The sequence below is a fragment of the Lithobates pipiens genome, unplaced genomic scaffold (genome assembly GCF_037356315.1).
Source record: "Lithobates pipiens isolate NorthernLeopardFrog02 unplaced genomic scaffold, aLitPip1_a1.2 Scaffold_16, whole genome shotgun sequence".
NCBI lineage: Eukaryota > Metazoa > Chordata > Amphibia > Anura > Ranidae > Lithobates > Lithobates pipiens.
Window position 1 is genome coordinate 304,485,122 of NW_027507748.1, and position 15,925 is coordinate 304,501,046.

The window sequence follows — 15,925 nt, forward strand, 5'->3', positions numbered from 1 at the left end:
AATACAGTAATGTTAAAGCGGTTGTAAACTGAGGGGGGGACACCTGCACGACAAAGGCTAGCGCATTATGAAATGCCATAGAATGAAGCCCTCTCAGCAAGCACCCCCTCATCACTGAGGGCTGACCTCTTCTCCCTTCCTTTTCTTCTGGGATCGCTGGCTCCGGTGCTGTGAGTGGGCGGAGCCATGGTGACATCACTCCCGGGCATGTGTGTGGGAGCCCTTGGTTCTTGTCAAGAAGCTCTGCGACAGTATGCCGAACCTTCGGTGCATGTGTCGCTGTCAGCAACTGCATCCAGGGTGAATTTCACCTAAGCCGTGCATGTTTAGGAGATATTCATTTTACCAACAGGTAAGACTTATTATAGGCTTACCTGTAGTTAAAAATAAAACTGGGTTTACAACCGTTTTATGGTGTTGAGGTAATTTTTTTTTGCCCAGGGATAAGTGTGTATATTCCTTGAGCTTAAATTTTGTCAACTATATGCGGTGTGAGACAACTGAATAAAATGTCTTTATGTGTGTCTTTAGTTAATGTGATTTGAAATGTAAGCAGGTTATCAATTATACAAGAATATTTTTTATTGACCTGCTTGCAATGCACAAAGACCAGGTTAGTTGCAAAGTTTCTATGGCTTTGGGGATTTGTAATTGTTGAGGCTAGGCCGAGTGCAATATGTTACATATGAGGTGCAAAGTACATTTGTTGTAGCACTAAGAAGAAAATCTAAAAAAAATTGCAACTTAATGTGAATTCCAAATATTTTCTATCCAAATAGTAATCTAATTTTAGCTCACCTTTTAGTTCATCAGCCAGCTTGCCAATGGATTTGACTGCCTTTTACTGCTTTGCCTAAGTTTGCATTACTCCATTGCAAAGCTTTGCATATTTTTGTCCTTCCTTTGTCAACAGTTCATCGCTAGGAGCACCAGATCTCTGCATCACATTTTGGGATGTTCTTGCTTTATATTAAACAATATGCTTTGTCTTGGGCAGGTGTTGGCTTTTTTGGAAAGACGCATGGTGTGATTTAACATTTATTTAACTTATTTTCCTTCCACTGTTTTTATTGTAAAACTGTTTTGAGGTCTCAGGAGCTGTGTTTACAAGACAAGGGTCTCTCACTTGCAGAAATACTGTTAGTCTGTATCAAAACCGTATATCAATGTTGTGCTGCAGAACATCTGGTAAGCTGCTAGAGTTCTCTAGCAGACCCCCCCCCCCCCCCCCAAAAAAAAAATCTGCTTTGTAACAGGTGTTTTACAGTTTGTGGACCCTTAGAATTAATAAAAAAATAGGGGCATTTAGAGGCAGGAAAAACGCCACTAGGAGCAGCAGAAAAAATGTCCATTGTGCATGGACCCCAAGGAGACAGTGACTGATTTACTAAAGGCGTTACAGGTTTGCAAAGTAAACTTTACTTTTTCTTAAGGTGGTGACCCTTATGCTGACTTTAATCATCCAACTATGTTCAAGCAAAATCCTTCCTTTTTTTTTTTTTTTTTTTTCTTTATTGGGTACTTTTTGCAAAGTGAATTTTTAACTTTTTCATCTCATTCTCTAAGGTAAATTAAAATTCACGTGCTCTACTCTATTGCCTTTGATGTAAAAAGTATGTGAAACGCTAGGGTAATGACATCTTAGAATTGGGGTAATTAGACTAGATAAGAAATGCTATCACTGCCTTTTTATTATGTTCAGCAGTAAACAGTATCCATTATTTATAGGAATTTTAAGCAGCCCATACATGATGCATTTATTTTTCATTCAGTGGGTCAAATAAAAAGGACTAAACCCCCTATCCCCCCTCATGCACTTGATGTGGACATCACTCCTGCTGAGAGATTGCAAGCTGACAGCAGCGAGACCTGCTGACAGAATACACTGATCAACACTGCTGGATATAGCCAATGGCCTTGATTGGACATTTTCCAACAGGCTAGTTGTGCAGAAGTCAGTCATTAGATCAAATTCTATACAACCAGAGTCTGGTCCCTGCAGAACTGGACAAATATTGTGCCATGTTTGGCTGGCTTTACTTCTACAAAGATCACAGCAAGGGTGCGTAATAAATTTTTGATATGGGTTGCAAAATTCTCTGTTCATGTGTTTATTAAAATGCTGAACAAAAATGTTGGTAATAGGGAATACACCATGTCGGAAAATCCTTTAAAAAAAAAAAAAAAATGAATAAATAACATTGTCGGTCTTTAACGATCGCCTGAATATTCCAGTGATTTTGGGGTTAGTGTTCTGTGCAGGGATAAAACAAATGTTGAACTGTTTGGGAGAAACGCACAATACATTTTAAAGGGAACAAACCATTTAGCAACAGATCTAAAGCATAGCGGAGGAAGCATGATTGGGGGCAGTCTTGTTACCTCGGCCATAAAGCACGTTATGGATAATATAATACTGTGAAACCTTGGTTTGAGAGTAACTTGATTTGCGAGCGTTTTGCAAGACGAGCAACTTTTTTTTTTTTTTTTTTTTTTTTTAATACATTTTGACTTGATATACAAGTAGCGTCATGCCACAACTGAGTATAAAAGAGAAAAGCCACCTCTAAGTGTAGCAATATGGTTACATTTAGCCTAGGATCAGACTAGTGTGATGCGGGAACCAGCGCAATTCCACACTGTTTTCTGCCAACAGCTGCGGGTGTCAATACATTGACACCCCCAGAGATCAGTTTGCAGATCGCAGTGCAAACTGAATTCTCACAGTAATTGTATTACATAGGTGAGAACACCCATGTGATCGGATTCTAGTGTGGAAAATGTCCCTGCACCTTTTTCTGTGCAAATCCAATGCGAGTTCAGCCAAACAGCTGTATGGCTGAACTTGCATTGCTCAGACATTGCACGTTATTGGCACCTGTGGTGTCAGATCGCCCTAGTGTGAACCCAGGCTTAATGAAGGTACACAATTTAGCAACATATTGCTACACTTCGAGACGCCTCTCTTCTTTTTTTATACTCTGTAGCTCCTTCTGGATTTTGCTTCTAATGCCCTTGAGGAGGCTTCCATTTGTGAATGGCCATTTTATGGTTACACAACCTATCACATTGCTATAATTTTATATAGACTATAAATGGAAAGACCTATGAATAAATGGTTGTGGAAGGAATCCTTTAAGTTTCCATTATTTTCTATGAGGAAATTTGCTTTGATATACAAGTGCTTTGGATTACAAGCATGTTTCTGGAACAAATTTTGCTTGCAATCCAAGGTTTTACTTTACATTAAAAATTGTGTCGAAATATTAAAGATATAAAGCTCAAAGTGGAAGTTCAGTCAAAAGCTAAGACTCCATGCACACTGGAGCTCATAAACTGCAGTTTATTGGAGTTTGGGCATTTTTTTTTTTAAAAAGCCCATAAACTCCACTCTGTTAGCCTATGTGTCCATGCACACATGGACGTTTTTTAGCTTTAATGATCAGTGCAGTTTATGGGCTTTTTTCTGAACGCCGGAAATTCGCGTTCAAAGTGCCGTTTTTCACCACCAAAAAAACGACAAACGCCAATAAACGCTCATAAACACGCGTTAGTGTTTGCATTCTATTTTTTCAATGCATTGTGGGAGTTTGGAATGCACTGTAGGATTTTTGGTGCCCTCTGTGTATTTTTATTGAAAACGCCCATAAACGCTAATGCTAGTACAAAACGCTGTTAAAAGCACGTTTTTCAACCAGCGTTTTCTGCCAGCAATCTGGCGTCCATAAAAAGCTTTTGAGCTTCAGTGTGCATGGAGCCTAAGGCTAAAACCTACTTGCATCCCTATTCTAAGCCTATTGTAACTATCCCTGTAAAGAACAGATCTGTATACTGCTACACCAGTCCGATCACATGCTCTCACCAGAGGTGGCTTCTGTGTAGAGAAGAGATCGCTGACTATGGCTGCAAATGCCTGGGAGATGTTACTCATATAGTTACTATGGGCCATTCATTGGCTACCCCTCTTCTGTATTGAAGCTGCTGCTGGTGATGGACCCGGACCAGAGTGGCTTCAATTAAGTATACAGATCGTTTCTTTACATGGCTACATGGAATGCATAAGGGTAATAAAAAAAAAAAAAAAACCTTGAGCCTTTAGAACCACTTTAAACCTTTTCCATTTTATACTTTTTATAAATTTGGAAGGTACCCTAGGGTGTTGTATACAGTTTTTTGGGCACCTGCAAAGCACAGGTGCAGCAACCAGGCCTGCTTAAATCTGACGGGCTAAAATAGGTGGTAGCTGAACACCATGCTAAGTGGTACTCACGTTTAAGGCCATATGTGTTTAGTGACACATGCAGTGAATGCATCCTGCCCCAGCGCTTTTCATCCTGTCAGATTTTGATAGGCTCTGGACCAACACCTGTGCCTTCCAGGCACCTAATAACCCTGGGATTTTTGCTTGTGCGCATTTAGGCGTCGTGTTTTTACAGCTGCTGTTTTTGGCTTCAGATGTTTATTTTTTTTTCTGCAGTCAAACTCCCCAGCATCTTATCTTATGTGTCCATGCACACACAGGCTGTTATCAGCAGTTTTTGGCAGGGGCGGTTTCTAGCTGGGGGGGACTAGTGTGATTGGAGAGGAGTTTTTCAGCTGTGTAAATGCTGAAAAACACAGCTATTCTGTATTTATCAGTGTTTTTGAGCCCTAAGCTTTTATTGGTGTATAGTTTTACTAAATTAAAAGCTAAAGAACGCTACTACAAAAAAGCTGAAAAACTCACTCTACAGCTAACATTATTGTGTGTGTTTTTTTTTTTTTTTTTATATATATATATATATATAAGTCCACTGTGCATGAGGCCTATGGGGAAAATTGTCTTGTAAAATCTCAAACAATTGTGCTGATTTGCTTCTCAGAACTGTAGACAAAAAAGATTACTGCAGAGGCTTGTGTGTTGTGGTTGCATGGTACTGGGAGGATATGTTTGCTGCAGGGATCATATTTAAAGGATCGAACTCCATTTGGCGTGATGTGGCTCAGAAGTGGAAGAATTTCAGCCATTATAGTGTCGTGCCATCTCTGTAGCACATATAAACACTCATATCAGAGCCAAGAATTTATGACTGAATTATCAGCATTGGCTGCAGAGTAGTAATGTGAAAGGTAAGGCATGTTAGGAGTACAGATTATTACAGATAATGAAAAGTTTGCCTCAACTTCCATGTTACAGGCAAAATGCAGCACAACAAGTTTTTTATTTAAAATTGCTCATATTTTAGACCTTTTTGAGCTGGGAAGTGTATTAATATCTTATTGTAATATAAAATACACATTGTTCTAGTATATATGCAACATAATTGGGTTTTAGTGCTTAGAGCCATTTTTGAAAAGTAAGTAAATATGTTAATAGTTTAGTTTAATAGTTTAAGACTTTAATGTATGTGTTCATACACGCAATGAGCGAAGTGGGAGTTTTTTAAGCAATACAAATTTACAAATGTAGTAATCGTAAATGTGTTTGGCAGTATAGGGTAGTTGTGCAGCTTCTGCAACACAGCACCACAATTTTCTCGCTGATTATCACTTACCTAATTTTAGTATTGCCCTTTATTTCTGCAAGTTGAAGATCCCTTTTTAAACAGGCTAAAGTGGCACGTTTTGTGTTGGTGTGTGACTAAGAGCCTATCGGTTTTTCCCCCTTTTTTTTTTTTTCCAGCAGGCTTGGCCTGGTGGAACACAGCAGATCCTACTACCATCTACATGGCAGCAGCTTCCTGGGGTCGCCCTTCATAACTCTGTTCAGCCAACAGCTGTGATCCCTGAAACTATTGGAAGTAACCAGCAGCTTGCAGATTGGAGGTAATGTATATAATTGTGTATATGTGTAAAATGTATTTTTATATATATATATATATATATATATATATATATATATATATAAAATATACAATTATTATTATTTTTTTTTTGTATAATTAAGCTTGGACAGTTGACAACCTATTTTGTCCTACCAGCAGTTCCATTTTGTGTGTGTTTTGGATTTCTATGGAATAATCAACAAATGACTTCAGGCGACTTGCATTGACTTCTATACAGAAGTCGTTTTGCAAGTCGCTGCTGAAGTCGTGTGCAGGTCGCGTCTGTGAGTCGCACTGCAAGTAGTGTCGCCCCTGTGCCCTGTGTGAACCGGCACTTACACCACATAGGGCACCAGCAATTTCATAATATAGATTTACAGATGTAAAATACGTTTTCCAGAACAGAGGAAACGTCTCTTTCGTGTAAACCCTTAAAGTCAGCACTATAGGTAAATGCTGTCATTGTGAAATTTACTGATTTCTTCTGGGCCTAGAATAAAAAGTAAAAAAAAAAAAATGCCCGCTTAGCCAATGATATATAGCTTAACATATATACACACACATATATATATATATATATATATATATATATATATATATATATATATATATATATATATATATATACATACAACATGTTTAACCACTTCAGCTCTGGAAGGTTTTACTCCCTTTGTGACCAGGCCATTTTTGCAAAACGGCACTGAGTTGCTTTAACTGACACTGTACCCAAATAAAATGTCCTTTTTTCCTGAAAATAGCTTTCTTTTAGTGGTATTTGATCACCTCTGCAGTTTTTACCTATAATTTTTCACATATATATATTTTTTGTCTTTTCACCTGAAATTTTTTATGCACTCTTATAGAAATAATAGCAGTTGCATTTTTTCACATTCAGCTATTGGGCTATATTTTCACTAACATATGTTAAATTACTGGCACAATTATAATCTAGCACCGATGCGATTTTAAGGTAAAATCGCACCGAGCTATATAGAAGTTTTTTTACATTTTTTTGATCTCCTTTTTTTCACTGGATGTATTCTTCACATTCTGGAATCAAGGTTGTTGTTTTTTCACTATTATATTCTAGTGGGGAGATTGTTGGTAAACTCTAGCACTGATGCGATTTTGCGAATAATCACAGCTAGCATTATTATTTTCCGATATTCAGCTTCTCTCACAGGATTTATGTATGGTTTGTTTGGGATTATATGAGACTTATCACACTCACTAGGGCTGGTTTGGAGACATACTATATAATCTGTGTGACTTAATAGCCTCTGGGTGGAGCTGTTCCTGTATTTATTCCTGGTTTCAATAGAAATAGGAGTCTATACATTTTAGGGCTTCCTGGTAAAGGTTTAATTTTCATTTAGGTGGAATGAGAACCTTTTTTGGTTCATGGTAAATAGGTAGCGCCAGTTTCCCCGGTCGTCATATTGTTTCCAATCTAACTGACACTTTTTGGGGACCAGTGACACTAACCACTTAAGGAACAACCCTCTTTCTGAGATTTGGTGTTTACAGGTTAAAAACTTTTTTTTTTTTTTTGCTAGAAAATTACTTGGAACCAAACATTATATATATTTTTGTCACCCTAGAGAATAAAATGGCGGTCATTGCAATACTTTGTCACACCGTATTTGTGCAGCGGTCTTGCACCCCTTTTTTGTGTGTGTAGAAAAAAATACTTTTTTTTTTTCATTAAAAAAAATTAGACTGCATTAAAAGTTAGCCTTTTCTTTATATTGTGAAAGATAATGTTATGCCGAGCAAATTGACACCCAATGCATGTCACGCTTCAAAATTGTGCCTGTTCGTGGGATGGCGACAAACTTTTACCCTTGAAAACCTCCATAGGCGACGTTTAAAAATAAATTCTACAGGTTGCATGTTTTGAGTTGGTGGAGGTCTAGGGCTAGCATTATTGCTCTTAATCTAAGGTTCGTGGTGATACCTCACGTGTAGTTTGCACCCGAGTTTGGTGGGATGGGGCGCATTAACTTTTTATTTTTTCACGGTTTAAAAAAAAAAAAATTCTCACTTATTCTTATTATAAGGAATGTAAACATCCTTTGTAATAGAAAAACAGCATGACAGGACCTCTTAAATATGAGTTCTGGGTTCAAAGAGACCTCAGATCTCATATTTACACAAAAATGCAATAAAAAAAATTGTCATTTTGGAAAAAAAAAGTCCCTTTTTAAAGAGGAAGTAAACCCTGATGAGTTTACTTCCTCTTTCATTCCCTGCAAGGCAAAGCATAATGGACTACTATGCATCGCATAGTAGCCCATTATGTGTCACTTACCTGACACAGGAGCCAGCGAAGTCACCGCTGTCCCCTGTAGTCCGCCGCATCCATGTTCTCGGTGGGTCTCGCAGCTCCGCCACGGTCATTCGGCGAAGCCGAGATAAAGTCACTCCCGCGCATGTGCACGGGAGCCGAGACGCTCGGCATCTTCATTATCGAGGATTCCACGCTCAGTGTGCCTGCGCGCCGCTGTCTACGGCGCATGCACTGGAGACAGCGGTGCCCGTCTTCGGGCAAATATCTCCTAAACCGTATAGGTTTGGGAGATATTTCTTGGACCTACAGGTAAGCCTTAATCTAGGCTTACCTGTAGGTCAAAGTGGTTTGTAAGGGTTTACAACCACTTTAAGAGCTATGGGCGAAAGTGACGTTTTGACATCGCTTCTGCCCTGCAATGATATGGATGATCTGATCGCTTCCGCCACTGCCCGCGGCTCTGGTAAGCAGCGGAGGGCACCCGGGAGTGGCGGGGGGGTACCCTCTCCCGCTGCCGATTAAGTGATCTTGCAAAAAATCCGTCACTGAGACCACTTTTATCTGAAACCAGGCCGCTCACTGAAGAAGAGGATACCGGGGTTATGGTAGCTAGCTGCTGCCTTAACGATATCCCTCTTCAAAGTGCCGACGTATATCGTCTTGAGCCGGTCCGGAAGTGGCTAATACAGTGATCAGTGCAAAAAAAAAAAAATATGCACTGTCATTGTACTGATGACACTAGCAGGGAAGGCATTAACATCAGGGGCGATCAAAGGGGTTAAATTTGTTATCTGGAAGTTTCTTACTGTGTGGGGGATGGTTTAATTATAGGAAGACAGCCGTGTTCCTGCTTAGCAGAAACACAAGATCTGTTTTCCTTACTATCAGAACAGCGGTCTGCCTTGTTTACATAGGCAGAGTGCCATTCTGCCTCTTGAACGATTGCCAGGTCTCCGGCAGACACCAAATTTATCTGTAAAATATTGCCATTACCGCCTGAGACTGTGGTGCTTTGGCTGATTGTTATTTCAAGTTGTAGGGTAAGTTTTCAAGGCAGGGACTTTGATAATACAATGTGTATATTCGCCTTTTTAGCTGGGTGTTTCAAAGAAATGTAGGTTTTTAGAAGTTGCTAGTACTGTCCTTTTTCTGTATATAATGAAACCGATCTTGGGTAACGGTTGCAATACCCAAATAGTCAGCATGCTTCAGAAATGGCTGTGGTACTTAGAATATGCTTATCTTTCCTAATAGAAATGCACATTCCCATGGAAACCAGTATAGCGCACTGATGCAGCAGCCATCATTACTTGCTAACCATGTGACCTTGGCTGCGGCCCAGCCTTTAAACGTGGGGGTTGCTCATGTTGTTCGGCAGCAACAAAATGGAAACGTGTCGGTAAAGAAAAACAAGCCACATCAATCACACAACGCCAAGTAAGGGCTGCTTTAACAAAAAAAAATCCATTGTCATTATGCCTCATCTACATTCTTTACAGATCCTTCATAATCCATTAGATGTTCATCAGAAAATAAATAAGCCAGTTATCAGCTATTGCACTCACTATATGAGTAGTTTACAGACATCACACACTTTCCAAATTGACTTGAGTCATGCTAATGTCAAGTTAGGTATTTAGAAAAGTTAATTCCGCAATGGAAAGTAATACCAAATGTTCAATACTGTGTGTTTATAAGCTGCTTGGCAATTGTATCTATTACAGGCTCTTGTTAAGCATTTTTCCAAAAATGAAAATTATTCTTGCAACATTTTGCATACGTTTTTCACCAGCGTGGAAGTTATTGGAGGTTATATTTTTAATGTAAGTAGTGTGTCAGAAGTATCGAATATGGTAGACTCCATTGAAAATGATTTTTTCTTATATTGAGGTAATTGATCTCTTGAAAGATTAGTGTTTTGTAAAGAAATGGCACCATAACCATTTTTAAATGTAGATTCAGCTGGCCGTGTGTTAGCTACAGCTGAATAGTGTAGGTAGGGTGGTACATGTAGTTCATGGTGTTTTTTAAAAGCATTCACAGGATGCATTCAGACATGGCTGCAGTCAAGATGGTGAAACAATACTGACAGTAGTTTATAATCATTGGTCAGTGGAATGTGCTGGTTACCCTTTTAATAATTTGACATGATGGGCTTTTGTTTGTTTTCTAGGTCTTTCTAGACAGGTTTCAAAATTACAGTGTTATCACATTCTAGCTGGTACATATTCAGCCAGCAGATTGCCATCTCTGCTTAACTGGTGATAAAAAATAAAAAAAATCTGTGGTTGTCACCAACTAGTCTGATGGACAAACCTCTAACACCTTCCAGTTAGTGTCAGAGCTTGCTGCTAATTCTTCCTTTTACAGAATTAAATTGCTACAAGCACTAGATTGTTTTCATACAGTAAAGTGGACATTTTGAGTTAGTTTGGAAGTTTACAGACTATACTGGGAAAGTTATTTTGGTGTAAAATATTTTTCTCTTATATTCACTGACCGACACAGCTCCTCTCTGTAACTAAATGGGGTTGTTAGCCTGCCACTAGAACTAGGCAAAATTGTAACGCAATACACAGAATTGTCAGTACCGCCCAGGGGGCGGACCCTGTGCCAACAACCCTCCCTGCTGCCCCAGCAGCTTCAGTTTTATTTTGCCTAGTGAAGGAGAATGACCTAGGAACCCTGCGGGCCTTCGGTCCATTTTTTTGATGCAGGACTTATGCTTTTGCGCAAGATGAATGATCCTGTGATCTTCTATCAACTGCCAACTGGTTGAGTTATCCTTGTAGTCTCCCCAGTCCGGCCATCGAGCGTGTGCAAGTCGCAGCTACGGCTTGGCAGGCAACAACATGCTCCAGAGGTGGTCGGTGAGCTTCAATGCTCCGGGGTATACATATGACTGGGCTACTGCTGTCTGGATCACAGTATACCGAGGCCAGCAGCCACCCTGTGACTGCGCAGGAGTGGGTCTGTGATCGAAGGTTCCCCTTGTGAGCTTCAGCAGCCATTTTCTGGAAGATTTTCATATTCAGATCATTGGCGGCCATTTGCTTGAGGCCTGAGCGCTCTTTTTCACCGCAGCTCTCTAGTGACAGCATGCCATGTGCTATCACATGCTGTTTCCTGTGTATACAGGACGCTGGGCGGCCATTCCCTGAACGCTGGTGCAAGCTCAGCAGATCGTTTCACCACTCTTCTCTACTGCTGCTGCCGACACAGCTTCTTCACTCTGCCCTTGGATAACCTCCTGTGGACTACAGGCATGGCTAGCAACCTTCACAGAATGCCTCAGGGTGGCGAGTCTGGCGCTAGGAGCCCCCCCAGCCAGCAGCAGCAGGAGGGTGGGACCTTCACTGTCCTAAGTCCCCTTTCAGGTGGCAGACAGGGTAGGGTCATCATGGCTTCAGAAACTGGTGTTTCTTCCCCCAAAATCCAGGCTATTGCAACCGGGTCACCTGCGGATATCGCTGTGCCCATGGACACCCTGACTGATGCCCTTAACTCATTTGTTGCAAAAACAGAGGCTGTGCGTGGAAGGAAAGGTGCACAAAAAGGCCCCTGCCCCCCCTCTGGGGAGAGCTCTGATGCAGACTCGGGCCCTGCTGAGGCTGGTGACCCCCTGCTCTGACCATCAGACGAGGCTGACCAGGACCATTTGGACAGCGAGGATGATTCCCCGTCCGGGCGGGACAAGGCGCTGGTTGGAGCACTTATCACAGCTGTGCGTGATACCCTGAAGATCCAGGAGCCAGCGGATCCCTCTGCTGATGTATCGGTCCCCTTTGGGTTCCGCAAGCCAGCATGTTCACCTAAGGTGTTCCCGTATTTGACTTATTTTGACAAGTTCATCTACAGGGAATGGGGTCGGCCGCAAAGGACTTTTTCGGTCCCCAAAAACATGGCGGTGCGTTACCCTTTTGAGGAAAGCCTTCTCAAATGGTCAGTTCCTCCGACCGTGGACCCCCCAGTATCCAGGTTAAATAAAGTAACCACGATCCCGGTAGAGGGGACTCCTGCATTCAAGGATCCCACGGACAGGAAGGCCGAGGCAGTGGCTCGCTCCTTGTTTATGGTTGTGGAGTCCGCCATACCACCAGTACTGGCATCTGCACTTGTGTCAGACACTGACTGAGTGGGCGAGACTTTTGCACCACGTATTGGGAGAGCAAAAGGCTTTGCCTGTCTGCGTAGAATTGGCGGACCAACTAGTGCAAGGCCTCAAGTATGTTTGTGACGCGTCCCTGGATACCCTCCCTTTGTTATACAGGGCTTCAGTGTCAGCTGTGGTGCTGAGGCGCTTGATTTGGTGGAAATGCTGGTCTGCTGACCAGGCATCCGAGAAAGCCCTGACAGATCTTCCCTTCCTTGGCGACCGACTCTTTGGAGCCTCTTTAGATGACATTATTAAAAATGCCACCGGTGGTAAGAATACCTTACTCCCACAAGCCAGGAAGCCTAAGGAAAAACGCTGCAGGCAAGGGCCCTCCTTTTCCGCTCATAAATGGCTTTTTCGTCTGACCGGGGCTTCGGCGAAGCGGCCACGGACGGACAGAAGCATCCCTGGCATCGCAAGCCTGCGACAAAGTGCTACCGCATGAAGGTTTGCCCCAACCCATGTCCTCGGGTGGCGGGTTGCCTTTGGGAGTTTGCAGCCCCGCTGGTCCTCCCAGTTATCCGACCAATGGGTCTGCGATCTGATTTCCACGGGCTACAAGATAGAATTTCTCTCTTGGCCGCCAAACAGATTCTTCCCCTCCAGCATACCCGTGTCCCCGGTTCGCCGGGAGGCCCTATTGGGGGCGGTAGGGGACTTGCTGAGTCAAGGGGTGATTGTACCAGTTCCGGAATCGGAACGCTTCCAGGGATTCTACTCAAATCTGTTTGTGGTCCCCAAGAAGGAAGGGGTACGTCCGATTTTGGACTTAAAAGCCCCCAATCACTTTGTAAAATTGCACAGGTTCAGATTGGAATCAGTTCGTTCGGTAGTCGCTGTCCTCCATCAAGGGGACTCCCTGGCGTCCTTGGGCATGCAGGATGCGTACCTGCACATACCCATATGTATGCGACATCAAAAGTTTCTGTGTTTTGCAGTTGGGGAACCCCATTATCAGTTTGTGGCTCTACCATTTGGCCTGGCATCAGCCCCCTGAGTCTTTACCACGGTATTGGCTCCTGTTTTTGTCGTTGCTGCGACAATGTGGGATCGCGATCGTGGGATACCTAGACGATCTCCTCCTGAGAGCATCTTCCACCTCAGCGTTAGAGGAGAGGATGTTGCGATCGCCATGCAGACTTGTACTGACCCAGCGTCTGGAATACCTAGGCTTGCTGCTGGACTCCAAGGAAGCAAGAGTCTTTCTCCCTTCAGGCAAAGTGCAGACCCTCAGAGCCGCGATAAACCTACTGTGAAATAGTGAGCGGTCGTCACTTTGCTTTTGCATGCGAGGCCTGGGACTCATGGTGGCCGCCTTCGAGGCGGTGCTGTATGCCCAGTTTCACACCAGGGTCTTGCAGAAAGATTTTGTCAAAATGGGACAAATCTCCGTTGTCCTTGGATCGCTCGATCCAGGTGAGCCAGTCAGTCAGAGACTCCCTTCTATGGTGGCTGAGATCCCCGGTGATTCGGTCAGGAAAGTCATTCCTACCTCTCCAATGGACTGTGATCACAACGGACGCCAGCCTTTCCGGCTGGGGTGGAGTGATTGGGTGTTCAGTCGGCTCAGGGCCTCTGGTCGACTGAAGAATCCAAGTTGCCGATCAATCTGCTCGAATTGAGAGCGGATCAGGCTGTGCCTCCACACATGGTCGTTGAGTCTTCAAGGACGTCCAATCAGGATACAGTCGGACAACGCCACGGCTGTGGCGTACATAAATCACTTCGGTGGGCAGAGCGACACGTTCCGGCCCTGACGTCCATTTACATCCCGGGGGTGGAAAATTGGCAGGCGGACTATCTGAGTCGACAGATGCTGGACCCAGGAGAATGGCCATTGCATCCGGAGATATTCAGGCTGCTGTGCCTGAAATGGGGCACACCAGATGGTGCCAAGATTCGTGTCCAGGACAAGTGATCCATGGGTAGATGCGTCAGACGTGCTGGTGACTCAGTGGGATCAGTACCGGCTGATCTACACCTTTCCTCAACTGAAACTGTTGCCATGTCTGCTTCGCAGAGTGGAAGCCGTGGGGATTCCAGTAATCCTGGTTGCCCCAGATTGGCCTCAGCGGCCCGGTGCATCTGGTGGCGGATGCTCCCTGGCAACTGCCGCTGCAAGAGGATCTCCTATCTTAAGGTCCAATCTTTCACCCTGCTTTACCATCGCTGGCTTTAACGGCATGGCTATTGAGAGCCCGGTGTTGAGAAACCGGGGTCTGTTGGACTCAGTGATTCCAACTATGTTGAGGGCGCGGAAATCTTCACGGGAGATATACCATCGTACCTGGAAGGCCTACAAGTGTGAGGAGAAAGGGTGGTATCTGCGCTCCTTTTCTATATCCAGGATCCTGCTGTTTCTTCAGCAAGGAGTAGACCAGAAATTGGCATTGAGCATCATTAAGGAGCAAATTTCAGCCCTGACTGTCTTTTTTTTTTTTTTTTTTTTTTTTCAGTGACCCCTCGCGTCTCGCTCATTAGTGAGTACCTTTGTTCAGGGGGTAGGACATGTAGTCCCTCCGGTACGTCCAACGTTACCCCCAATGGGATTTGAACCTGGTGTTGGCGCTTCAGAAGCCGCTATTTGAGGATATCGGGGAGATTCCTCTGTTGACCCTTTCACAGAAAGTGGTCTTTCTAGTGGTCATCACATCGGCCAGGAGGGTTTCGGAATTGGCAGCCTTGTCTTGCAAGTCGCCTTATCTGATCATCCACAGGGATAAGGTGGTGTTGAGTCCACAACCCTCCTTTCTACCGAAGGTGGTCTCGGCCTTTCATATCAATGAGGATATTGTATTACCATCATTGTGTCCTAAGCCGAAGCACTCCAAAGAGGTGGCCCTTCACGCTCTCGACGTGGTTGGGGCTCTAAAAGTGTATTTGTCTGCCACAGCTCCCTTTCGGAAGTCAGACTTGCTGTTTGTTTCGGTGGCTGGTCCAAAGGGTATGGCGGTCTCGTCGGCCACCATTTCCAGGTGGATCAGACAGATTGTAGTACAAGCCTACGCCTTGAAGGGGCAGGTGCCCCCCTTTCCGGTCACGGCCCACTCTACAAGCGCAATCGGAACGTCTTGGGCCTTCCGACACCAAGCGTCGGTCACTCCGGTGTGTAAGACAGCGACCTGGTTGTCTGTCCATACGTTTACCAAGTTCTACAAGGTAGACGTCGGTGCATCAGCTGATGCCTGTTTTGGCTGCAAAGTTTTGCAGGCGGCCGTGTAGTTGAGATTTTTTTTTTTCCTGGTTTTTCGATAAAAACGCAGTACTGTTCTGTTAATGCACTGTTGCATTACTTCCGCAAAAGGTTGCGATGTTGGGGATCTCTCCTGTTGAGAATACCCGGTTATGTGGCGGTGTGTTTTCCGTACACTGCTGTTTTTTTGTGGGCTTAGTTTCGCTAGTTCCCACTTGCCATGGTGGATGAAGTTGTAATGCTGTTTTTTCCCTCGTTTGTAACTAAATGGGACGTCCCCAAGCAGTGCCAGAGAGGAGCTGTGTGGGTCGGTGAATATAAGAGAAAATAGTACTCACTGTAAAATCCTTTTCTCTGTAATTCACCGACCGACTCAGCACCCACCCCTCCTTTTCTCTGTTATACTGCTTGTTGACGTACTGAAGCTGCTGGGGCAGCAGGGAGGGTCTGCCCCCTGGGCGGTACTGACAATTCTGTGT

General features: G+C 43.6%; 1 protein-coding gene across 10 annotated transcripts in view; it reads left to right on the forward strand.

Annotated features, from left to right (window-relative positions):
* Positions 1–15,925, forward strand: part of HIPK1 (homeodomain interacting protein kinase 1) — a 197,348-nt gene that overhangs the window by 164,322 nt on the left and 17,101 nt on the right. For 5 of the 10 annotated variants that reach the window (XM_077481570.1, XM_077481572.1, XM_077481575.1 and 2 more), the window contains 2 exons: positions 5,663–5,805; positions 9,352–9,534. In XM_077481570.1, coding sequence (XP_077337696.1) covers positions 5,663–5,805; positions 9,352–9,534 — 326 coding nt within the window. The remainder of the gene's footprint in view (positions 1–5,662; positions 5,806–9,351; positions 9,535–15,925) is intronic. The other 5 variants (XM_077481571.1, XM_077481576.1, XM_077481574.1 and 2 more) reach the window with 2 other exon arrangements.